This window comes from Misgurnus anguillicaudatus, chromosome 20 (genome assembly GCF_027580225.2).
Source record: "Misgurnus anguillicaudatus chromosome 20, ASM2758022v2, whole genome shotgun sequence".
Taxonomy (NCBI): domain Eukaryota; kingdom Metazoa; phylum Chordata; class Actinopteri; order Cypriniformes; family Cobitidae; genus Misgurnus; species Misgurnus anguillicaudatus.
Window position 1 is genome coordinate 38,186,964 of NC_073356.2, and position 26,469 is coordinate 38,213,432.

At 37.1% G+C, this 26,469-nt stretch overlaps 1 protein-coding gene across 2 annotated transcripts in view; it reads left to right on the forward strand.

Moving 5' to 3' along the window:
* The window catches only part of trpn1 (transient receptor potential cation channel, subfamily N, member 1), a 39,323-nt gene that overhangs the window by 8,784 nt on the left and 4,070 nt on the right, over positions 1-26,469 (forward strand). For both annotated transcript variants that reach the window (XM_073858651.1, XM_073858652.1), the window contains 25 exons: positions 2,123-2,218; positions 2,788-2,901; positions 3,616-3,720; positions 4,151-4,249; positions 10,120-10,221; positions 10,487-10,588; positions 11,298-11,396; positions 11,592-11,792; positions 13,049-13,150; positions 13,235-13,333; positions 13,572-13,700; positions 13,784-13,912; positions 14,541-14,657; positions 16,139-16,237; positions 17,422-17,622; positions 17,703-17,801; positions 17,966-18,172; positions 18,269-18,370; positions 19,483-19,581; positions 19,678-19,839; positions 20,620-20,727; positions 20,805-21,002; positions 21,173-21,379; positions 23,264-23,721; positions 23,871-24,784. In XM_073858651.1, coding sequence (XP_073714752.1) covers positions 2,123-2,218; positions 2,788-2,901; positions 3,616-3,720; positions 4,151-4,249; positions 10,120-10,221; positions 10,487-10,588; positions 11,298-11,396; positions 11,592-11,792; positions 13,049-13,150; positions 13,235-13,333; positions 13,572-13,700; positions 13,784-13,912; positions 14,541-14,657; positions 16,139-16,237; positions 17,422-17,622; positions 17,703-17,801; positions 17,966-18,172; positions 18,269-18,370; positions 19,483-19,581; positions 19,678-19,839; positions 20,620-20,727; positions 20,805-21,002; positions 21,173-21,379; positions 23,264-23,721; positions 23,871-24,784 — 4,348 coding nt within the window. The remainder of the gene's footprint in view (positions 1-2,122; positions 2,219-2,787; positions 2,902-3,615; positions 3,721-4,150; positions 4,250-10,119; positions 10,222-10,486; positions 10,589-11,297; positions 11,397-11,591; positions 11,793-13,048; positions 13,151-13,234; positions 13,334-13,571; positions 13,701-13,783; positions 13,913-14,540; positions 14,658-16,138; positions 16,238-17,421; positions 17,623-17,702; positions 17,802-17,965; positions 18,173-18,268; positions 18,371-19,482; positions 19,582-19,677; positions 19,840-20,619; positions 20,728-20,804; positions 21,003-21,172; positions 21,380-23,263; positions 23,722-23,870; positions 24,785-26,469) is intronic.

Here is a 26,469-nt window from a genome sequence, read left to right on the forward strand (position 1 = left end):
AATTTGTTATCGTATTGCCGTTTCGTCCACACGGATCCGGCATTTTGAGAGAGTGAAACCGCTATTTTTTGAAACCGGGTCCTAAAGTGGATAAATCTGAAATCGACACCCTTGCGGTTTCGTGTGTACAGCCAATCTGTATATTTTGTGAAGCGAAAATGTCATCACATCACGTGTCGGAAGCGTCACACGTAACAGCAACAACAATAACGGCGGACTACGCGATTGTGTTCGTGCTACAGAAGCTACTAAAACCTACTAGCTTTATTACAACAAAATCTATTGCTTCTATGCAATTGTGGTGACCAACAAGCGATAATGGACAACACCATACCTTGGTTATGCGCATGCTCAAAGTCTTCTTCTCCATGTATAGTGTATATCTGTGGCAGAATTACAGCGCCCCATACTGGTCCGGCATATATACTACACCGCTTTCAGTCGGTTTCAGTGGTTTCGTGTTTACGGATTATTTTTTTAGAACAAGGAAAAAAATTATCGGATAGGGAATGCACCGGCTTCGTGTGGACAAAGCCTTAGACTGCCACTACTTCATATAGATGTACAGATAGGCCGGTATGAGATTTAGTAAAAAAGCATGATTTTCAATATTGTGGTATTGCCATTACAACATTAAATGTATTTTTTTTTAACTGGAGAATACATTTTATTTTTAAGCCGCATACAACATGCATGCAAGATAAAAAAAGCCTTTATAATATTCTTTCAAAACACATTTTACAAGACTTTTTAAAATGTAAAATAAATCTTTGGTGTCCCCAGAGTACATATGTGAAGTTTTAGCACAAAATACCATATAGATAGTTTATTATAACATGTTAAAATCAACACTTTTTAGGTGTGAGTAAAAATGTATAATTTTTGGTTGTGTCCTTTATAATGCAAATGAGCTGATCTCTTCACTAAATGTCAGTGTCGTGGATATAGTGCAGATTAAGGGGCGGTATTATTATTGGAAGATCCTCTTCTGACATCACAAGGGGAGCCAAATTTCAATGAGCTATTTTTTCACATGCTTGCAGAGAATAGTTTACCAAAACTAAGTTACTGGGTTGATCTTTTTCACATTTTCTAGATTAATAAAAGCACTGGGGACCCAATTATAGCACTTAAACATGTAAAAAGACACAGATTTTCATGATATGTCCCCTTTAATTAATTTGTGTAAACACAGCTCATACCTTGGAAACGATATCACAGACAACTTTAGTCGGGGTTTTTTAAGATCCTCTTTTCATAATTTCAGTTAAAGCTCCAAAAACCCATGCTGTTTCTACTCATCTGAGGTTAATCTTGAGTACCTATAAAGTATTAGTTTTATCAGATTATAAAAGACAGATCAGCTCTAGAGAATGTTTCCGAAAAAACACGTCCCTTCAAAGCGTGCACGGGAAAAATGAGTCACAAGCAAGCACAGACATTTGATGCCGTTTTACTTCCCGCCTGCAACCCAGTTGGGAGTTATCAACGAAATCCAATGTTGAAAAAACTCACACGCAAATCTGAATGTACCCCGAATAAAGAAACTATATCCATGGGCTTACTTGGAAAGGTGAACAAGGCTTTCTTCTTCTTACATCTAAAAACACACTTTTTCTTTCGTGCCATTGTTGAGTCTTGATATGAAACAAAGCTGTCGTGTGCAGTGATGTCTGTGACTTCTACTCGAAGGAAGAATGCTAACGAGCGTCCTTGCTTTCACTCTGATTGACATGTGGGCCTGCTTTTCCAGGGGAAGTGAAGGAATATCACTGATACTTAACGGGTACCCATGTTAGAAAAAAACTTTTCAAAACTTGTTGGAAAGAGGCGCCCCAGAAATACTCAACTACTTTTTGACACTTTGCATTTGTTTAGCATGAAGGTTATAACTCTAAAACTGTATTAATAAGTCATGACATAGCATTACCCCCCCCCCCCTTTAAATAAAGCCTCACAGCCTCTGTAAAAATCATTTCATTGTGTATGTTTTAATGTCAGGCATTATTTATTCATATTTAATATTATTAAAACCAGATATATTGCCAGAATGTCACATGTTTAATGCTATGAACTGTTTGAACCTGTGTTTTTATGATGATTATTGTGTTTTGTTGATCAGGACGGACGATCTGTGTTACATGTAGCAGCTGCTCACTCTAAAGATGAGATTGTCAAACTCTTGGCAAGAAAAACCGACCCTAATTTACTAGGAGGGGTAAGATTATCATTTTAACAAATCTTTATCTTATCACACTGAGACTATGTGTATGCGTTCTTCTATTTAGTACCCATTCTACTGTTAAAAACCTTATTGCGATGAATAGTTATAGTTGACCAACAGTTGCATTATTTATTGAGTTTGGACATGTTCTATAATTTCATTAAAATAATGATATTGTATAACAGTGATGTAGTTCTTTGATGTGATTGTTTATTACTCACTGACCCTTGTGTGCCTAGTTGTCATGAACAACACAGATATTAGAGACTGTTTCCTGTCTTTCTCTTTAAGAATTCACCACTGATTATGTTTGTTTGTTGATTGTGTTTACAGTTCTGACTTTTTGTTGGTCATCTTTAAAAGGCGTCTGTTATTATAGCTCACAATCATCAGTCTTTTTTTAAGAACAACTGATGTAAGAATCTCATTTTTGGGGAAGACATTGCAAAGCATGTTGTTCAAAATGTTGTTCAAGACATTTTTCTTTTTCATCTTTGTATTAAATGTACATTGAGAAACAGCAGATGTATGAAGATAATGTCAGTTATTGTTGAATGTTGTAGCCCAGCTGTCAGTTACCCCTGCATTACGCAGCATCTCGGCCCACTGGAGGACTTCCAGTCGTGCAAACATTGCTCAAATTCAGCAGCAAAGATGCTCGAATCACTCTAGACAAGGTACAAAACACTTCTTATTTACAGTAGTGATTAAATCTGTGATATTTACACACCCACTATTCATGAGCAGATTACAAAGGATCATAACCTTTAGATAATGTGGTTTATCATCATTTTATAAAGAGGAACAAACATTGATTCAAGTTTTTTTGATTTTTAAGTTCATCAAACATCCGTGTAATAATGTCATGTGAGCTGTATTTGTGAAAGACTTATTATTATGCTTTCTTTTTGTAGTGTTATGAAACACAGTGGTCTCTATGGCTACGTTCACACCACAGCCGAAAATCTGACTTTTTTGCCCAAATGTGACCCATATCTGATTTCCGTTGAAATTGACAGTCAAATCCACTTTTTCAAATCAGACCCAGGCCACTTTCATATGTGGTCCTGTATCGACTACATATCTGAAGTATTGCAATGTGACTTCAGTCTGAACGACCATGTCCCATTTCATCCAACTTTTACGAGCAGCATCCATGTTTATTTCCACAAATACAGTGCGCTGCATCTAACGTCATGTCTTTTGTGATTGCGGGTCACTACAGGTTACGGTTCATACATGAGACCGAAAGCAGTCACATTTAAATGATAATGTGAACAACAACGCAAAAAATCCAAACTGATTATTAAGACCTCCATTGTAAACTAAGCCTATGAGATCAGATGATCTGAGCATCAGTATTTTTACCTGTTGTTTTCCTCTGTGTCCAGGACGGCCGTCTCCCACTTTTGCTGGCTGTTGAGGCTGGGAATGTTGGAATCGTACGGGAACTTCTCTCCAGCCAATCGGAGCCGCAGCTTCGAGCTGTGAAATCAGTAAGCACCAAATGATCTTTCACAACTGAAAATGACTTCATACGCTTAAATCAAATCATTGGCAATTCAGGCTTCATCTTTATATAAGCAAATTTCTGTTGAATTTTTCTTGAATTTAGTGTTTTAAGAAAATGTTTAGCTTACCCATTGGCAGATTTTTTTGCTTTTTTTATGCACAAAATCATTTAAATTTGATAGTTTTGTTCTAAAAAGTAGACTTATTTTCTAAGGTCGTTTTGCTCATCAAGAAAAATCATCTTAATTTAAGAATTTGTAGATATTTTTACTTTATTTATTTTTTTCTTGAAAATCATTTTTTGCAGTGTAAATAATGAGCTCAGATGATTGGCAGTTGTTTTGGAATAATATAATCTGAAACAGAATTTGGTGAACTTCTCTTTATATTCTGATGGTTGAATTGTGTTTCCAGGAAAACGGAGACACGGTGCTTCACATCTCCTGCAGACGGAAAGATGTTGAGACGGCCAAAGTCCTGGTGGAGTCCGGGGCAAATCCTGACTCTCAAAATGTAAGAGGATGTGCAAGAACTCGCATACACCAACAACAGAGAGATGCTGTTAACAATACAGACTTACATCTCATAGTGGAGTGAAGATCTAAAGTCCAGGGGCCTCATGTATAAAACTATGCGTAGGATTCTTACTAAAAGTCTACGTACGCACTAAAGCCAAAAATGGCATACACCAAAAATGATGAAGACTTATAAAACAAAGCAATGTTCCCTTTATAAATCACAGATCACCTGCAAGTGTGCGTACATGAATCCTAATATCCCACCCTGCAAGCCCATTCTCCCATCAAGTTTTTTTTTTTATAAATCACAACCTTTGCGTGGGAACGTTTCCAGCCCTGTTTTGTGCGTACGCATGCTTTATACATGAGGCCCCATGTGTTTGGATGTTGTGCACTAACACAAAGAGAATACAAACGTTTGGTCATAAGGGTCATTTTAAGCATAAAGCAATTTACACAAGATGAAAAAGGGAATATTATTAAAGAGTTTTCCAAAACAAATCCTTAGAGTATTAATGCTGCCATTACTAAGACAAATCAACCAAAAATAAAACATTTGTAATAGCACAACTGAGTATCAGGAACAATGACACACAAAACTATGACATTGACTTAATGGATGATAGTGTGGTCATAGACATTAGGGGCTCTTGTGTATTGGCATTAAAAATCCTCCCTGTTAATGGATTTTTATTCCGGAGATGATGATGATAATTATAGATAATCACAGATGAAGAGTCTGATTGGTTTATTCACATCCTGTGAATCCTCAGATGAGTGTCTCTTCTGTCTGTGACAAACCTCAAACCACACGGAGGAAAGTTTCTCTGTCACACTTCTGGAGTCTTTAGTGATTATCAAATTGATCTCAATTAGACACAACTAACATTACATTACATTTATACAGAAGCTTTTATCCAAATGTGCATTACATTCAATCTATGTTTTTTTATCATTATGTGTTCTGGGGGATCGGACCCATGGCCCTTTATATTGCTAACACAATACTTAATCAAGCTGTAAGAGAATGTTGATAGCATAAATCAGACAATTTGGTCTTAGAGGTCACAGAGGCCCCATAATTTCTTGTGTCTCCCCCAACATTTCAGTATATACCTTAATTTCTCAAATAGTGCTCAGATTCAAGATGCCAAAGTCTGCGATTGAGAGTCAGAGATTGCATAAATAAGAAAAGCCCAATGTAACTTCAATGCAATTCATCAGGATGCAATAACACGACACGATCCTAAACATTTTCTGATAGATAATCCACATTACTGTTATACAGTAGCCAGTGTTGCACGACAGACTTCTTTTTCGAGGGTGCACGGTGCAAAGCTTGTCATGAATTTAGCTCATAATGTGTGTGAATTTTTTAAAATATGTGTAAGGCGCATCATGTAAACTTATGTGCATCACATGTCATGTCCAGATACAAGCCTGTTGCAGACGCTTCAGAGGGGTTTATGATAAAAGAGATGCTCGCGCTTGGCAGATACTAACTTAAAGGGATACTTCACCGATTTAGCATTCAGCTTTGTATCTGTAGAAACCTGGCAGTATTACTGAATGACCATGTTTCCCTCCCTCATTTCCACCTGAGAGGAGAGATATCTGCATTTTGGTTCTGCAAAAAAGTCCTCCGATGATGTAATATGACGATTTTTGCATCATCGGAGGACTTTTTTGCAGAACCAAAATGCAGATATCTCTCCTCTCAGGGGGAAATGAGGGAGGGAAACATGGTCATTCAGTAATACTGCCGGGTTTCTACAGATACAAAGCTGAATGCTAAATCGGTGAAGTATCCCTTTAATTTCATAATCAGAGTTTAGTGTTAAGTGAGTGTCTTGCAAGTATTTTGTGAACGTGAGCGTCTCTTTTATTGTAAACCCTTTGCGTGTGCAGCAGGCTCGTATTTTGACAAGATGCATAATGCAAATGTTTCACATGATGCACGAACACATATTTTGACATGATGAGCAACACACATGACACTCCAAACACACATTTTGAATTTGCGCATCTTGGAAGAGAAGTCACCGGCCGTCATTTACTTGATGAGCAAAATGACCTAAAGAATTAAGTCTAGTTTTTAGACAAAAAAAATCTAATTTAAGTGAATTTGTGCATAAAAAGCAATAAATCTGCCAAAGGGTTAAGCAATAAAATCTTAAACACTTATTAAAAAAAAAAAATTCTTACATCATTGGCAGAGATTTTTTTCTTGTTTTAAGCACAAATTCACTTAAATTTGTTTTTTTTTTGTCTAAAAACTAGACTTATTTTCCTACGTCCTTTTCTCATAATAAAAATGCATCTTAATTTAAGAATTTTTGGATATTTGTACTGAAAACAAGACAAAAACAGTGTGTACAATAGCAGTGTGTGTGTGTGTGATGATCATGTGACTCCTTCATAACCTTTAACTGTGGTTGCTTTAACATGACATCATGAATATGAAATAATCTGAACTTTAACAACATTAGGATTCAGAAACTGAATGAATGATGAATACTAGTCAAAAACTCGTAGCTATGGTTATTTCACCATAACATGACCGCATCATAATGCTGCTTTTACCTTGTTATATAAATCACTGTAATTACATGATGATGACTTATTCACATTCTCCGATTCTTGCTGTTTTTGGACGACATCGCAATTCAAGCATTTATAAAATTAAACTTTTACTCTTGTAGTCGAACAAAGTGATTACTGTAATTTCAACACCATAAAAAATTCAAGGCAATTCCATTTAAGGATGATGTTTTACTGTAATAATGTGTTTCTATTAGGTTTTATCTAATTAATGATCTATAAATGCTGTCGTTTAATGGAATAAAGTACATGTGAGCATAAAAACCTCTTATTTCTTGTGGTCGGAGTGCTTCGATTGGCATGAAACCTCAAGCTCATGAATATTTAGGAACTATAATCATATTTGTTAATATTTTTCTGGTTTTAGACAAAACAAAAGATCACCTTGTCACTAAAATAAGTTGCATGTGTTAAGAAGAGCAACACAGAGCAAGTAATTTCTCCTCAAGTGCTGTAATATTTATTTAAACTGGTGTCAACCGTGATGTTTTGCCAGCTTACACTGTCACTTAGTGCTATTTTAAAGTAAAGCTTCTCAAACATACTGGAAAATACTTTTGTGAGGTCTGGAATGGACTGAATGGGAAGTTTTTAGGGGTATTTAAGAGTTGGATGATGTGAGGCTGTCAAAGATTTTTTACAGATGGGATTAATCGTTGTAGCTCCCTAAAACTGTTAAAAACTGGAATCAAATCAAATATAGGACCAAATTTGAGTTAAACTTGACGTAAATCAAAATTAGAAATGTTACATTAGCAAAAAACAAAATATGTTTAAGGCAGTAAAATTGTAAACTAAAAACAAAAATTGAAAAAAATACTATAAATTAAATTAGCAAAGCTATTTTAAAAAGAAATGAGTAGACACTCATAGCAAAGTTACTAAAATGAAACAAAAATTACGATGAAAGCTGCACTTTCGGCAACAGAGTTCGATTCTCGACTTGTAAAGCCAGTAAAGCCAAAATAGTGCCCATATTATGAAAAACTCACTTTTTCTGGGTTTTGGGGTGTTATTTTGTGTCTCTGATGCTTCCACACGCATACAAACTTGGAAAAAAATCCATCCATGCTGTTTTGAGTGAGATAGACGTTTCTGAATGTCCTCTGCCTTGAGTCTCAGATTGCACAAGTTCAAACTCAGCGCCGTTGTGACGTAAGTATCCGTTTCGTCACATTGTGTTTGAATTTTAACGCCCACCACCCCACTCGCAGGTCTCCACCCACCAGGTAGCTAGAGATCACAGAGCAGTCACTTCGCTGATACCCTTTATGCTGTTATCATGTCTCATGGAAATAACAGCGCTATTTGGATATTATGGATTATACTCCCGAATACTGTTAAAAACAAAGTTTTAACGCGTGTTTATTGGAACCTAAAGAGTAATCTCAACGCAAATAGTCATCAGATTGTAGGCGATAAGACGTTCATGCAAAATCTGATGTAAACAACAGACTATATATCTATATTTCACGGATTATACACATTTGTGGGAAAAAAAATGGTCATTGGATTTTATTGGACTTTCATGGATTATTCACACATCTGAAACAGACTTGATTCGATTCGCAATCGTTATATCAACACAAAAGGTAAGAAGTCACGTTATATTTTGCATGTTGTCATCTTCTGTCACAAAATACTACATTTATGATGCTAGAGCATCTGTATCTCAAAACAGAGATCCTACATTGATGCTAATCCCTTAAATTCCAGGGAAAATGAGTGTATTGTTGAGACTGCTACATCACAATTTACTCTGGAATCATTGTGTGTCATAAGTTTCTTCTCCTGTAGTGTACTTATTAGTGATACGTTTCTGCATGATTTGTCTGTTGGCAACATAAACCGTTAATAATAATAATATATAAAATAATAACACAGTATGGTCTGTACTGCTCACGATATCACTATGCACGCGCACGGGCACATGATGTTAGTAGTGGGGGGTGGCCAAAGGAGCAGCAGCTCATAAATATGTAATGACTAGCTCAAAACGGCACAATCTGTAATGCACTGAAACAGAGGCTCCTAGAGATGGGTAACAATCTTTTCCTACAAGCTATTTCGAGCAAACAACTTTTGAAACATGTTTTATGGAACTCATACACCTATTTAACTTGTGAAAAAGCAGTCATAATATGAGCACTTAAATAAATTAAAAAAATTAAATTAACATGAAAGCTAAACAATATAAAAAAGCTAATTGAAAGTATAAATAAAACTAAAATAACTAACTAGGGAAAGATCTTTTAATTGCATTGTGTCAGATACATTTCAGAACTTAAATGTTACACAATGATACAGGAAAACTGAGTTTTATATACTGTAGTTTTGTTTTTCCAGTTCCTAAAATTCCTGAAGACGTGGATTTTTGTATACGCTCACTTCATGATCAAATCTGTGCATACACAAAAATTCACAGCAATGTTCATATTTATAAACACGGTCTTTAAACAGACGTACGCACTTTGCTTGTCCTGCAGGATTTTGGAAAATAAGCCATTCTTGCTGCTCGAAAAGGATTTAAAGATCAACAGGTGCTCTTGACATAAATTAGGTATTGTTTAAAAGCAAAAATCTGTTCAGCTATGCACAATTTCAAGATCATTTGCGATTTTAGAATTTTCACATCTAAAAAGTGAGGTGTACACATACATACATTTGTTCTGTGAATCACACGTATGTGCTTTTGAGAAATTATCATAAGATCAAATTTAGGACGGTTTCTACAAAGCATTTTACAAATGAGGCCTCTGGATGCTGTGATCCATACATGCTTTGATTTGGCCCATCAGTGTTGTATCTAAGCGGGACTCTTGCTTGTATTTCACCAGACTAAACTCTCTATCTGAAGAATAAGAAGTTGCTTTAGATTAAAAGTGAAAACTGATTTGGAAAAGCACTCAGACAGAATACATCTCTCCTCATCAGTTATTTATTATTCACAAGACGCCTTTGATTCATTAGAGAACATTAGCGCTTAGCTTTTATAGGAAAAATGCACACACGCACGCACATACACAATATATGAGTCACAGAATGGACACAACAAAAACAAAAATCCTTTGAGGTTTGCCAACACACAGCGTTAGTCAATGTTGTGTTACGGTTTAAAACATAAACATCGTGTGGCATTTAGATTTACCTCAAACTTTAACTTCAAACATTGTGTGACTTAGATTTTCATTTCTTTGAGATTGAATTGGACAGATTGCTGTTGATGTTATTACCTAGCGTGCCTTTCTTGTTTGCTCTGAACAGAATGAATGGCAGACGCCTTTGCACATCGCTGCTTTTCAAGGAGATGAGAACATGCTGAAGTTTTTATACCACTGCAAAGCCAATCCCAACATTTTAGACAAGGTAAAATAAAACACACATACATGAGTGACATGAGCAAGAGAGAAAACATGACAAAATAATCACATATTGCTGACAGACTGAATCAAACATTTAGATCTTAAATCCATTAACTAGAAACGCTGTCAGTTTATCTCCAGAAGTATCTATTTAACCCAGACATCCTTTGCAAGCACTCAAAACATCGTCTTAACAGCCTAACTGTCTGTCCGTTCATTTATTCTTGGTAAAATCATGTAGGTATGTTGTTGTTTCTCTTGTATCTCAGATGGACAGATCTCCTCTGCACATCGCAGCCGAGCAGGGTCACACCAGTGTGGTCGAGATTCTCACCGAAAAGTTCAAGTCATGCGTGTTAGCGAGAACAAAGGTGAAGCGTTTAAACACATCAAACGCATGCCTGAGGAAACTTAATGTCTTAGACTTTCATCTTTTATAACTAAGGAAACTCAATATTATTAAATGCATGTAACTTATGTTGAAAAATACAACGTAAAAAATTAAAACCTTATAGGCCGTGGGTACTTAACAGGTAGTCTTGAACCCTTTTGGGGTCCGTGATGGTATTATTGGGTGTCCTCCAAATATTCTTTAAATTCAAAATAATTTACAAAAGTGCATTTATAGGCTAATTATAAACATTAAAACTTGATTAAGATGAATGAGCATGAAGTTCACATGTTAAAATCTATTCAGTAAAATTTAAATGCTGTGCAATATGTTTGATGTGTATATAAAAATGATTATTACAATATCTTTGTAAAATTACAATCATAACAAATGATGTAAATTCATATCAGTACTTATATACAAATTATTTTAGGCCTGGTCTGAGCACAGGTTGAGATCTCTAGAGACACCTGTGAGGTTACTGAGGACTTTAACTCAGGAGAAATATCTTTAAAATCACCCAAGTAGAAGTCTCAGTTTCTTCTTCATTTAATTTCATTACCTTTCTTTGAGAAAAACACTAAGATAACATTAAGAAAGCTTTTTGTATGTTTGAATACCTAATTGTTCAATACAATATGAATTTATTGCATATTTGAAATAAAACTCTTATGAATTCTGCGGTGTAGGATGGAAACACACTATTACACATCGCATCTCAATGTGGTCACCCTGGCACCGCCCTGGCGTTCCTTAGGAAAGGTGTTCCCCTACATATGCCAAACAAGGTACTGATCTTAACATGACCACATTAAACACAAACAGAATTGCTAAACATTTTAAGTGTACAAGATCAGTTCAGAAACAACAGATGCATTTATGGTGTTAATATATATAATATATATGTATTTATAAAATAAATCTTTATTGGTTAATAAAGCTATGCTATATTAATCCCTGTAATGTCACTGTTATTGCTGTAGTCAGGTGCGGTGTGTTTGCATGCAGCTGCTAAGAGAGGTCACACAGCTGTAGTGAAAGCTCTGCTCCAGAAGGGGGCGCGTGTGGACTCTACTGCTAAGACGGGACAAACGGCCCTGCACGTCGCCGTGGAGAACTGCAAGCCTCAGGTGGTGCAGATGTTACTGGGATTCGGTGCACAGGTGCAGCTTAGAGGAGGAAAGGTAAACGAGTTATCAGGATAAATATTCATCAGCTCGAGTTTTACTCAAACAATCAGTGATGTTTTAGGCAGGCAGTGCTCAAATTATATCAAAGATTATGGGGGTCTCCTAGCTAAGCCCCCCCTTGTCATTATAGGTTCGCCGTGATTTCACAAAGTAAGATGTGATCCTGGATCAACTGTCACGGTGATCCGTGACATGTTTTGTGTCTGTTCTATATTGTCATCACCTGGACACTTGTTAATTATCATCATTCATTCCACCTGTGTGTCATTAGTCTTTGTGTATTTATACCAGTGTTTGTGTCACACTCTTTGCCGGATCATTGTCATTACAACCCTGTCTGTTCCCTGTGTTGGATGTTCCTGTTTTACTTACCTGCATGTTGTTTTACTCCTCGTGTTTTGTTTCTTATTTATTATTAAATGTTATCTATTTATTGTGAACTTTGCGTATGCGTCCTACTTCCTGTTTCCCAGTCGTGACATCAACGTTTTACCCTTAATTTAAACCCTAACCATTTTAACCTGAAATTAGTGTGAAATAATAGTTTGAGAAGAAGCCCCTAACCCAATCCTAAATCGAACAATCTGTCAATTCCTCCAGACAACAACGTGAGGCACACTTGAGAGTTTATATTTATTTCAGACAGAAATCTTTTGGATTAGTTTATTGGACAGTATCGCTTTGTGGCAGTGCAGCAGGATAATTTTAAAAGTATGTAGTATTTTAATAAAAACCAGGAGACCCCCCCTAATTTATAATTTGTGCCTCAATGCTTATATGAGCATTAAGGCACAAATGAGGCATTGAGGTCATGTTACTGATTTTGATGTATGTCTGATGTGCACAGTATGCAAATTTTCTGTATGCATGGAATTCCTCTGATGAAGGATTTCATGCGCAGAAAATAATCGAGCACAATGTGTGAGGTACTGTATCCCATAATGCATTGCATTGGCTTGGTTCTTTTTCCTGTTTAAAAATTCATTTATTAGTCTCTTCAAATAATGCTTTAGGAAAGAGATGATAAGAGTTAAAAATTACAGTAAATGTATTTCCACTGCTTGCATCACACTGGAACTAGAAACCAAGTGCAGTGCATTGTGGGATACAATGACTCATGCAGTGTGCTATGTTTGCGGTATATTTTGGCTCCATGTTTTTTGTTTCATAAACACAGAAAATGTATATAAAATAGGTATACTTATGAGGTATACATTATACTAAACATTGACATGTGCTGGTGTGTAAAGGCACAGGAAACCCCTCTGCATATCGCAGCGAGAGTAAAGGAGGGTGAACGAGTGGCCGAGATGCTGCTAAAGAGCGGAGCAGATGTGAATGCCGAGCAGGAGGTCAGTCAGAAGGGGGCGCTATATGTTCATGTACACAGCACTAGATTTAATACGTTCATCTCTGTATTCAATATCCTTTCTCAGAATGGAGAGACAGCTATGCATGTTGCTGCCCGTCATGGATCTCTGCAAATGATAAAAGCTTTAATTCAGGAGGGAGGTGACGTCACCTTTACATCAAAGGTATTTGACATCTCATCAATTAGGAGAGCAATACTGGTGAATTAGGAGGCCAATACTGGTGAACTGTACTGTATGTGATAAAAATGTAAAAATCACACATTTTTTTTACCATATTAGCTCATATTTAATGAATCAGTTTGTAATTTGCATCGAAACATTTCTGATCCAACATGCAGTACAGTAAAATATTAAGCTCTCTGAGTTCTGTTATTATTTCGATTATCATCGTTTCATACAGGTGGGTGAAAACCCTCTGCATGTTGCCGTGCGTCACTGCCATGCACATGTGGCGGAGGAGATCTTAAACTATCTGATGAATGAGAGAAGCCACCAGGAGGCGCTACTCTGTGTCCAACAGGGGAATCAGGTCAGACTTTCCAGCACATGACCACAAATATACCAAATACACAAGAAAGAAATCACATCCAGCATGCTTTGCTTTGTGTGTAGGACGGTGAGACGCCACTTCATCTGGCAGCTGAACTTAAAGGAGAGTCAGTTCATCAGACGGACGAGGACATCGACATCATCAAGATCCTGATGGAGCATCATGCTGACATCACTGCTGTCACCAAACAGGTGTGTGTGTGTGTGCGTTAGAGGTCTTCACGGGTCCACTTAGATCCAAAAACCCGAGGTCCGACTGGAGACCCGAGCAGGTTGGGGTCTAAAAGTTTCACGTGTGCCTGGGCCACAGTTCAGGTATAATATTAGCGGCATTGTGTCTCGGGTCATTTAAAATCTATGTGTTTTTGCTGAACCGACCCGAGAAGACCCAAACTATCTTGCATGTGTGCATCGAGTCCTTTTCCAAACCCCTGTGCTTTTTTCGTTGAGCCAGACCTGTCAATCAATTTTGAATGCGTACTGTAGCGGTTAATGTACCTTGGTGTCGTCATCAGATAACAAATTAAAATAAATGAAGCAGCGGGCCAAATGGGTTGCAAGGCCACCGGGGTTACACGGTCGGTGCCGTTTACATCTGGGTCGGACTCAGGTCTAATTTTATGCGTTTGTCTCGGGGCAGGTCTTTGTTTTTAAAAAAAATATATATATTTATGCATGTCAGTTTCGGGTATTAAGTTATTCGAGTTATTTCGGGTCAGGTACATTTCTTTCGACCTGAGAAGACATCTGGTGTGTGTGTCATCCAATCAGATCAGATGCTGAATCTATATGACATTATATTTGTTTGTGATTGTGTCAGACTGGAGAGACGCCTCTACATTACAGTGCCAGATTGGGGAACACAGCGCTTCTTCAGGAGATGCTCGCTTACGTTCCCAGCAGCCAACTTCAGACTGCTGTTAATAAACATTCAAAGGTACTGAAGAATCCTGATCAACACTATCTGATGTTTATAAGTGTAATTATTTAAAGAAGAAACTACAACCTTTTTATTTTCCTTTAACCACAATATGAAACAAACACACACACAAACAAACTCTTTTTTACTTATTAAAAAATTACTTACTTATTAAAGAAATTGTCTTTTGTTTTGTTTAAATGACGTTAACAGCTCAGTGGCTGATTATTGATTATTATTATAGGCTATACAATATGCACAGTATTAGGGTCACTTATTGTTTAAATAACAGTAATGTCATCTATACTTCAAATTAATTATGGGAATTCTAAATAAAAAAACTATTCTTCATTTTTGTCATCCTTTGTCTAGATTTTGCAGAAATCTATTCAAATGTCATTTTATCAAACAGCTTCTTGAGGTTTTATCCTGAGATGATTTTTAAACAGTGTTCACATCTATTCTGAGCTTTTTCTTTACCATTCTAATCATTTTTGGTAACCCTTTATGGTAACACTTTACAATAAGGTTCATTATTTAACATTAGTTAACTACATTTGTTAACATGAACTAATAATGAACTGCACTTATTCAGCATTTATTCATATTTGTTCATGTTAATTTCAACAATTAATAATACTTTATTCAAATCATGTTAACATTAGTTAATGCACTGTGAACTAACATGAACAAACCATTTAAAGCTTTACTTCTATTAACTAACATGAAAAAAGATTAATAAATACTGTTACAAGTGTATTCCTCATGGTTTGTTCATGTTATTTAATACATTAACTAATGTTAACTAATGAACCTTATTGTAAAGTGTTACCCACTTTATAATAAGGTTGCGTTTGTTAACATTAGTCAATGTTTTAGCTAACATGAAGTAACAATGAAGAATACATCTACAGCATTTATTAATTCTAGTTCATGTTAAATTCACTTACATATTTATAAAACCAAAATGTAGTCAAAAAAGCATTAGGTTATATGGGCCTACCATGAACTAACATGAATACCTGTACTGGCATTTACAAAGATGAATAAATGATGAAAAATGGTATTGCTCATTGTTACTTCATGTTAGCTAATGCTTTTACTTATTGTATTTATTGTAAAGTGTTACCCATTTTTTAAATAATATTGTAGTTTTCTAATAAAATTAGCACATTTAACACAACACCTTTTCAAGAAACGTCGAGTTGCTCCAAACATTGACTGGTAGGCGAGGCAAGGCAAAGCCACCATTACATTGTATTGGTCAAAATTATAGATCATGTTATATGAAGATATTTTGTAATATTATTCCTACTGTAAATAAATAAAAACTTTACTAATCATTATTAATATGTAAGGACTTAATTTAGACAACTTTAAAGGTGATTTTTTCACCCTCAGATTCCAGATTTTCAAATCTATACCAAATATTGTCCTATTTTTATTTTTAAAACAATGTCCCTTATTATTGTTTATGTTTTGATGATGTTTTCTTACAGAACAGTCGGTCTCCTCTACTGTTGGCCGCAGAACAAGGACACACAGAAGTCGTACAGACGTTATTGCAGCACAATGCCAGGGTGGATGTGTTTGATGAGGTCATTTATTTAAAAAACAACTTACATTTCAATGTCAGCTCACATCTCACTTATATCTGGGTGATTCTCACGAAAACTTGGTTTTAAAAATGTCAAGCATGAAAATGTAAAAATTGCTTAAATTTACTTTTTTTCCCACCACACATTGAAAAACAAAGTCTGGAGAAAATGGGAACATTAATTTAAAAACTTTTACTTATCATTTAACACTTTTTGTAACATAATTTAAAAAATTAGTCCTAAAAAATCTCATTACCGCAACAGTCAGAAAATATCAACACTGACATATTTTCAAAATGACATGACAAACCTGAAAGAACATACTGTAATTTGGAGATTCTGCACATGCATTTAAAATCAAAGTATTATGCTTCTATTAATTAAATTAACATTTAATAAGCATCTGTTGCTTGGTCACTCAAAATCAAACTTTATTAAAATTCTGTATGTGTGCTTAAACTGTTCTCAAAAAGTGTTGCGGAGGATGAGAACATCAGGCATGGACACATCATTTTCCTAATTTTTCTTCATTATTATTATACATGAATATTCAGTAAATATTTTTTCTGTCATCTAAAGTAGTCTAGCAAAACATCCATTTAATTTTTTTCTTAATATTTTTGTGTTAATTTGATTAAATTACAACATAACGCATGTTCAAACACAGCCGGACACATTGCGGTAATGAGAATATCAGCAGAAAATGAGATAAAATTTACAATTATAAATTCTTATGTTGAAATCACACATTGTGCAAGGTAGAACACAGTATTGTGTTAATTCTGATGCTTTTTAATATTACTATATTACACATTTTAAAGCTAAAATCATTAGTGCCGTGGTGTTTCAATGGTTTCGTGAGAATCACCCATCTAACTGCACAGATTAACTCTTTATCTTTTTGCATTGATATATAATCATATTTCCTTTACAAAAAAGTACTGTGATGGTAGTTTGATATATACTGTGATATTCATATGCCATGTAATGAAAAAATCCCATGGCAAATGTCCATAACATGATTTTGAAAATTGTTATCATTCTTACTGTGTTATCAAGCATATGTTTTCTTAAGACATATCTTGCATTTCTGTTGTGTTCATCAGGAGATGCTATCTTGATTTTAAGAGCACCATAAGAATGTATGAGAATGATGATTTATAGCTAGATGTGATGTCCAACAGGAGGGGAAAGCGGCGATCCATCTGGCGGCTGAACAAGGTCATCAGGACATCGTTGACATCCTGCTATCCCACAAGGCTTTTGTGAACGCTAAGACCAAACTGGGTCTGACTCCTCTTCACCTCAGCGCTCAGAGCGGTTCGGCACGGCTTGTCAGATTATTGGTGGAGACGCATCAGGCCACTATTGATGCTCTTTCTCTGGTAAGATCTCAGATGGGCTAAAAAAAGACTTCAGATCTCTCTGCTGCAATCTTATAGATGCATCTCTATCACATCTGTAGAGTAAACAGACACCTCTGCACTTAGCGGCCGCCAGCGGGCAACTGGACGTCTGCCACTGCCTGTTAAACCTGAAGGCGGACGTCACTGCTACAGATATTGTAAGTTGAAAAAAACTGTTGCATTCGCACCTCAAACGTCATCGGTTTGAACTCCAGGAAACACACATATTGATAAAATATATTACTTGATGCACTGGAAGTTGCTTTGGATAAAAATCATGGTTACACGTGATGTAGCGCAGCATTAGTTTGTGTTGTTTCAGCATGGGCAGACTCCTCTTCATCTGGCGGCTGAAAACGATCATTCAGAGGTGGTCAAGTTGATTCTGAGACACAGGCCGGAGTTAGCCACACTAGCTAATGTGGAGGGAGCCACGTGTACACACATCGCCGCGGCTCAGGGCAGCGTGGCCGTCATTAAAGAACTGCTGATATTTAATCAAGGAGGACTCGTCACTTTAAACAGCAAGGTCAGATTGTCAACAGTATTTACTGGAAATGACATCACTGAATACAAACGAATAAATTTTGTCTTGTTTTATTATGTTTTATTTCTCACACGGCAGGCTAACGGTTTATGTCCGCTGCATTTAGCTGCGGCTGGTGGTCACACAGAGGTTGTCAAAGTTCTTCTGGATGCCGGAGCATCAGTTACAGAAGAAGACACGGTGAGTTAAGAAGAAAAACACTGACTAACTAGCTGACTGATGAGCCATGTCACACACGCAAGCTTTAACTCACACAGTGAACTGGTTTATTCCATACGGCAAAAAATATATTTTCAAATACAATTTTAAATATATTTCAAAAGAATAAGTGTTGTGCTGAAATATATTTTGAAATATGTTTCCAAAAATGTATTTTTCACCAATATACTTTTGGGACATTTTTTTATATTTTGAAATATATTTAAAGCATTTATATTAACATTGCATTGAAAGAAAATTTTGTATGTTACATACCTGTAAACATAACAGGTTAATATGAAATGTAAACTGCAAAAATATATACTGTATAATTATAATTTTATATTTTTATGAAACTTATATTTTGTCCAGGAAAAATATAGATTTCTTGCTGTATGGATTGTAAAATTGGAAATGTATTTAAAATAGATTTTGAAGTATATGTTGATATATGAAGGTTAAAATGAAATATATTTACAAATTAAAAAATATATATTTAATCAAAGGGCCACTAACGTAGGTGTTTTTAGCAATATAAAAATTATATGATGTTGAACATGGCCATTTGTGGCTGCAATGAAAAACGCGCTGTTTTTGTGTGTGTCTCTTTAAATATAAAGAAAGCTTCTGTTCCCTTCCCTGTATGTAAAGTAGTGGGTAGAGCACTTACACATGTGCTTTGGACTACATCAAAACATGTGTCTCTTGCAGAAAATTGAACTATACGCTCATAAGGGGGAGTCTGTAAGCTGTCATGGGTGGGGCTTAATCAATGTGACATCACATTGATAGGGGATCCCCAACAGCCTGTTTTGTGTGACTGTTGCAGTTTAAAGGAGATAACACAAAGAAGAAAAGTTAGATTTGTATAATAACAGGATGTTTCTGCACACACACACTGGCGACTGATTTTTTTGATAGAAACACATTTAAAAGTGCATTTTTTAGGATGGGGGGCTTTAAGCTTTACTTTCTACAAAATGTATAAAAGTCTCAGTTATGAATATGCGATACTCTTTCAGAACAGACAAGAGCCAAATGTAAAGTTTATTGTGAGATGTGATTGTTGTGATGATGACCTTTGACCCTTACAGGAAGGGATGACAGCAGTGCACTTGGCTGCTAAGAACGGACACACGCACATTCTGGAGGTGTTGAAGTCCAGCGTTTCACTCAAGATCCAAAGCTCAAAGGTGCTTCAGTATAAACAAATCAGCTCAGTGTTTCAGTAGATGAAGTGTAATTTTTATTTAACTGTATGTGCGCGCCGCGCGTGTATGTGTGTGTAGACGGGGTTAACAGCTCTGCACGTGGCAGCATGTTTTGGACAGCTGGATGTCGTGAGAGAGATGCTGATTAAAGTTCCAGCCACAATCCGCAGTGAAGTTCCCGTCGCCAGCGGCAACAGCCTCAGTCGAGATGAGATGAAGAGACATCTGCCGCTAGTCGAGGTGATACACTGACACTATTATAATGATTAGTTATTAAACACTCTCCTTTATTTGAAAACAGCAATATGTCATTGTTTATGTAAGGATAATATTCACCCAGTTATCACAGAATATATCCCCACAGCCACACAAAATATATAGACACAAAATATTAATTTAAAACATTTTATTAGCTCATTTGTAAGAAATGCAAACCTTCTGCATGGAATTAACCATTTCACAATGGCTTTAAGCTAAGACGCATATAACCAAGTTTAAATACAAACATGCATCTGGTTTAATTATTTGTAAAATTAATTATTTGTAAAATTAAGTCCTAGGAGGGAAAACCCAAGGTTTTTTTATTTCCTCGGCTAAAAGCCCGGGTTTTTTTCTCCTAGGGTTTTTTTTAACCCGGGGAGGCAGCCTTCTTGGGCTTTACTTAGCTTCCTCTTCTAGACGTTACATTAGTAATACGCTCGCTTATAATGTTGTGTCATAGCCTCAGCAAATTTAACTGCTTATGCTATCGTGTATTATGTTGTGCTATCTGTCGCTTTTCTGTGCTTTTCACTGTTTCTATTAATGTAAAGCTTCTTTGAAACAATTAACTATTGTGAAAAGCGCTATATAAATAAAGTTGAATTGAAAAATTGAATTATATTATGTATAAATGTATTTAAGTAAACATTTCTAAATAAGAAATTATATGCAAGCACAAGTTTTAATTCTGCATTAGTTTTCATGTTATTTATTTTCATTCTATGAGTTGTGTGTATAATGTTGTTTGTGTGTATTTAGTCAGGTTACACTCCTCTTCATCTGGCAGCTCAGTCCGGTCATGAGAATCTGGTTCGGTTGTTGTTGAATTCTCCTGGTGTCCAGGCTGATGTGAAAACAGATGTACAGGCAAGAGTCCCGCTGCCCTAATGCAGTCTGAAGCCCAGAGTTTTACCGTGGTACTAACCGTCGTGTGTCTGTTTCAGGGCTCCACTCCTCTGCACCTGGCAGCTGAGAGCGGACACACGGCTGTGGTGGGTTTGCTGCTCAGTCGCTCTGGATCTCTTCTGCATCTGACAGACAAACGCGGGTGTTCCTGTCTGCACCTGGCGGCTGCACACGGCCATGTGGCCATGATGAGAGTCTTACTGGGTCAAGGAGCTGAAATCAATCATACAGATAAGGTGAGAAGACAAAACCTGAGATTGCATTTATTATAATTTTTTATTCAAAATCAAATGATCTGACTTGATTCGTGATTCGTGGTTATTAAGAAAGTTTCAGAGAATGTTTAGATAAATGTTGATTGTTCTCATTGTTTCATGATAAATGTAAGTTGTTGATCTTCTCACAGAGCGGATGGACTCCACTGCACTACGCAGCTAAAGCCGGCTCTCTGGAGGTTGTGTCGTTTCTGGTGGAGAGCGGAGCGTCGCCGCGGGCTGAATGTCGTGCCGGACGAACTCCACTACAGTACGCTGCTCAAGAGAATCATGAGGCCACCGTCATTTTCCTGCTCAGACGAGAGAAGAACATCCTCAGATTGCTGGATGACAAGAAGGTTTCATTTATATACAACTATAAACCATATTGTGTTTGTTAGGGTGTTTAAAGTATAGTGTGATTGATCTGTAGTTTATTTATGTAGTTTGCTGTGTTTTTTTCTGTAACTTGTGTTCAGTCTGATGCTGTGTGGCTGTAGTTTGTGTTTAATTCAGTAAGTGGTTCTGTTTTCGTAGTTTGGGTTTAATTTGGTGATACGTTCTGTTCGTAGTTGGTGTTGAATTCGATGATGCGTTCTGTCAGTAGTTGGTGTTAAATTCGGTGATGCGCTCTGTCTGTAGTTGGTGTTTAATTCGGTGATGCGTTCTGTCCATAGTTGGTGTTTAATTCGGTGATGCGCTCTGTCTGTAGTTGGTGTTTAATTCGGTGATGCGTTCTGTCCATAGTTGGTGTTTAATTCGGTGATGCGTTCTGTCCATAGTTGGTGTTTAATTCGGTGATGCGTTCTGTCAGTAGTTGGTGTTTAATTCAGTGATGCGTTCTGTCAGTAGTTGGTGTTTAATTCAGTGATGCGTTCCGTCCGTAGTTGGTGTTTTATTCGGTGATGCGTTCTGTCCGTAGTTGGTGTTTAATTCGGTGATGCGTTCTGTCCGTAGTTGGTGTTTAATTCGGTGATGCGTTCTGTCAGTAGTTGGTGTTTAATTCGGTGATGCGTTCTGTCTGTAGTTGGTGTTTAATTCGGTGATGCGTTCTGTCCATAGTTGGTGTTTAATTCGGTGATGCGTTCTGTCAGTAGTTGGTGTTTAATTCTGTGATGTGTTCTGTCCGTAGTTGGTGTTTAATTCGGTGATGCGTTCTGTCCGTAGTTGGTGTTTAATTCGGTGATGCGTTCTGTCCGTATTTGGTGTTTAATTCGGTGATGCGTTCTGTCCGTAGTTGGTGTTTAATTCGGTGATGCGTTCTGTCAGTAGTTGGTGTTAAATTCGGTGATGCGTTCTGTCTGTAGTTGGTGTTTAATTCGGTGATGCGTTCTGTCCATAGTTGGTGTTTAATTCGGTGATGCGTTCTGTCAGTAGTTGGTGTTTAATTCTGTGATGTGTTCTGTCCGTAGTTGGTGTTTAATTCGGTGATGCGTTCTGTCCGTAGTTGATGTTTAATTCGGTGATGCGTTCTGTCCGTAGTTGGTGTTTAATTCGGTGATGCGTTCTGTCCGTAGTTGGTGTTTAATTCGGTGATGCGTTCTGTCAGTAGTTGGTGTTAAATTCGGTGATGCGTTCTGTCAGTAGTTGGTGTTTAATTCGGTGATGCGTTCTGTCAGTAGTTGGTGTTTAATTCGGTGATGCGTTCTGTCCGTATTTGGTGTTTAATTCTGTGATGTGTTCTGTCCGTAGTTGGTGTTTAATTCGGTGATGCGTTCTGTCCATATTTGGTGCTTAATTCGGTGATGCGTTCTGTCCGTATTTGGTGTTTAATTCGGTGATGCGTTCTGTCCGTAGTTGGTGTTTAATTCGGTGATGCGTTTTGTCCGTATTTGGTGTTTAATTCGGTGATGTGTTCTGTCCGTATTTGGTGTTTAATTCTGTGATGCGTTCTGTCCGTAGTTGGTGTTTAATTCGGTGATGCGTTCTGTCCGTATTCGGTGCTTAATTCGGTGATGCGTTCTGTCCGTATTTGGTGCTTAATTCGGTGATGCGTTCTGTCTGTAGTTTGTGTTTAATTCAGTGAGGGGTTCTTTTTGTAGTTTGTGTTTAATTCATTGATGTGTTCTGTCTGTAGTTTGTGTTTAATTCAATGAGGGTTCTGTTTCCGTAGTTTGTGTTTAATTCAGTGATGTGTTCTGTCCATAGTTTGTGTTTTATCTGATGTTCTGTCTGTAGTTTGTGTTCAGTCTGATGTTCTGTCCGTAGTTTTTGTTTAATTCAGTGATGTGCTCTGTCTGTAGTTTGTCTTCAATCTGATGGTGTGCGGACGGATGAATGATAATCTTGCTCTGGAAGAGTTTGTTCTGCACTCCTCCGCTCCGCTGGATACAGCCATACGTCTGTCACGAGCCCTGACTCTGGCCGCTCTCAGAGAAAAAGAGCGTTCTGTTGACCTGCATGCAGCCGCTCAGCACTGTGAGATGATGGCTTCTGACCTCCTGACATTAGCGGCATCTACCGGAGGTCAGGGTGCAGGTCCTATCATCAGGGCTGTGGACCACCGGGGTGCCAGTGTACTGGACTGTCTGATTGAGGCCAGACAGAAAGGTGTAGTGTCCCATCCAGCTGTACAGAAGTACCTAACAGATGTGTGGTATGGAAGCCTCCAGTGGGACTCCTGGAAGATCTTGCTGTTGTTCTTCTGTTTGTTATTTTGTCCTCCTCTATGGTTGGTACTCTCACTGCCCCTCAGACACAGGTAACAACTCATATTTGAGCTTTTTCAAAGGAATATCACAAAGCGTTACTTTAGTTGCAAAACATTTACTCAGATGTGTCCAAACATTTCTCTGATATTGCGTGTGAGATTAAATGATTTTGTGTAATTGTTTTCCAAACTGCACACAGCTTCAACACCATCCCGATTGTGAAGTTCATGAGTCATCTTGTGTCACACCTCTTCCTGTTGGCTCTCTTCATCCTGACCATCGTTTATCCTCCCATGAACCCTCTGTCTCAGGCTCGATTGGTGCCCGGTTGGTCTGAATGTCTTTTGCTGATCTGGCTCTTCGGACTGCTGGTGTCCGAGCTGACGATCCCCGGCGAGCGAGCCGGTTTAGCGTGGATTCGACTTCTACTCCTGGGTTTTTCTGCCGCCGCTCTTCTCTGTCACGTCCTGGCCGTCATCACTCAGTGGTGGCCGCCGGCTCACCTTCACTGCCTGTTTGCCCGGAACGTTCTCCTCGCTGTTTCCATGACCCTGGGCTTCATACAGCTTCTGGAGTTCCTGACATTCCACCATTTGTTCGGCCCGTGGACCATAATCATTCGAGACCTGATTAAAGATCTGTGTCGGTTCGCTGTAATTCTCATGCTGTTTCATACGGCCTTCACGCTGAGTCTGACGGCTTTATGCCAGCCTTTGTATCCTCAAACCAATCCTCAGAACAACAGCGGCATCAATGCCACTGAAGTCAAAGTACCTGGCCCTTTAAATATGTCCGTGCTCCTATTTTTCGCTCTGTTTGGCCTGACCGACCCAGACAAAATTCCAGACGTGGAACGTTCGCCTCCCGCGACTGCTATTTTGGCGAAAATGGTCTTCGGTATCTATTTGGTGCTCACCTTTATCGTGTTGATAAACCTCCTCATCGCCATGATGAGTGACACTTACCAGCGGATTCAGGCACAGTCCGACACGGAGTGGAAGTTCGGCCGTGCCGTCCTCATTCGAGATATGAGCCACAAGTCTGGAATTCCCTCACCTTTCAACCTCTTCACCAACCTGTTTTATTACATGAAGGTCTTCTGCAAACGTGGAGGTATGACTTGAGTTTCAAACTTTAAAATCTTTCTTCAACCTTTTGTCTGCCCATACGGCAAAAAATGTATTTAAATTTCAAAATATACAAAAAATGGCCAAACATTTTTTTTTCCTGAATATGTTTACAAAAATTTATTTTTCATTTTTCCATTTTTATATATTTTGAAATATATTTTAAAAATAAATATATATACATATTAGGGCTGTCAATAGATTAAAAAAATTAATCTAGATTAATCGCATGATTTCATGAGTTAACTGCGATTAATCGCAAATTAATCGCACATTTTTATCCATTCTAAATTTACCCTAATTTAACACTTTTCAGGTTTTTAATATTCTAATCATATATACATATATAGATGCTTTATGCAAATGTATGTTAACAACAGCCTGTTTACATTTTAACAGAATCACCAGCCATTGTTTTGTATATGAATTTTCCTTTCAGAAGAATTTTCTTTCTCCATTTTTGTTTGCTGCTGCATCATTTGTGACCTGTGCTGGCAAGTTGAGTCGGAATTAGCAAATTTAAAAAAAATAGTGGTTCATATTTTGACATTCTCTATTAAAACATAGAACAATGCATGATTTGTTGAAATATAACAAAATATGACAGAACTACACCTGTTTAAAGTTGAAAGAGTCAAATTACCACAAACATTTCCACATCCATACATTATATTACCACATCAATACCTTAAAATCACTGGTTAAACTAATAGATTTAGCACACACAAAGCAAAAACATCATCAATGTATGTTCAACTTTTTTTCCTTTTGTTTGATTGACATTGAGACAGACTGCTTAAAATCTAAGTGATCTAATATAATGTTACACATCAGATAGTTTTACCCAACAGTTAACCAAACATTTACTTAAAACATAACAGATTATAGAGCCTACCTGCGTGAATTCTTATCAAAACAGATATTTGTAAAACTTCAATTTTGTGTAGATGTCTATATATCCGGGTCGCGCACTCGCGCGTCTGTGTGCACGCGCTTCAGATATCAGTCAGTCAGCGTGAGGGGATCGCTTTTGAGTCTTGTCGCTCTTAATAACTCTTTAACATTAATCAGGTACCGAACTTTATCTCTCTTAATGACTCTTTTAACATCAAGCAAGTCCTGCAGTCTATTTTCTAAGTCATGCATAAAAGTGAAACCAAAATGAATTGAGACGCATCTTTGTATTAGATTAAGCAGGAGGACGGTAACGTTACACCTCTCAGACGTATAAATAAAGATCATATCAGATGTCCAACGAGCATTTAGAGCATTGGATTTGGTAGACAATTTGCTTAATGTTCTTATTTCTATGAAAACCTTTTACTCATTTAGAGAGAGTCACATTTGTCTGCGTCTCTGTTCATTCAACTATGGGCTGGACCAAGGCTCACACAGAAATTGCGCGTTGCGTTAATCTCCGTTAATAAAATTAGTGGCGTTAAAATGAATTTGCGTTAACGCGTTATTAACGCGTTAATTTTGACAGCCCTAATACATATATATTTAGCCCTCCATATATTCAAAACAAGGAAAAATATTCACATAGCATTAGAAGAAAAACTTTAAGTTACAAAACTTTTCAAAATAACAGGTTTGAATACCCATACTACAGAAAAAAATGCATTTATTCATCAAAAATTCATTATTTTTCATCAATATATTTTTGGCAAT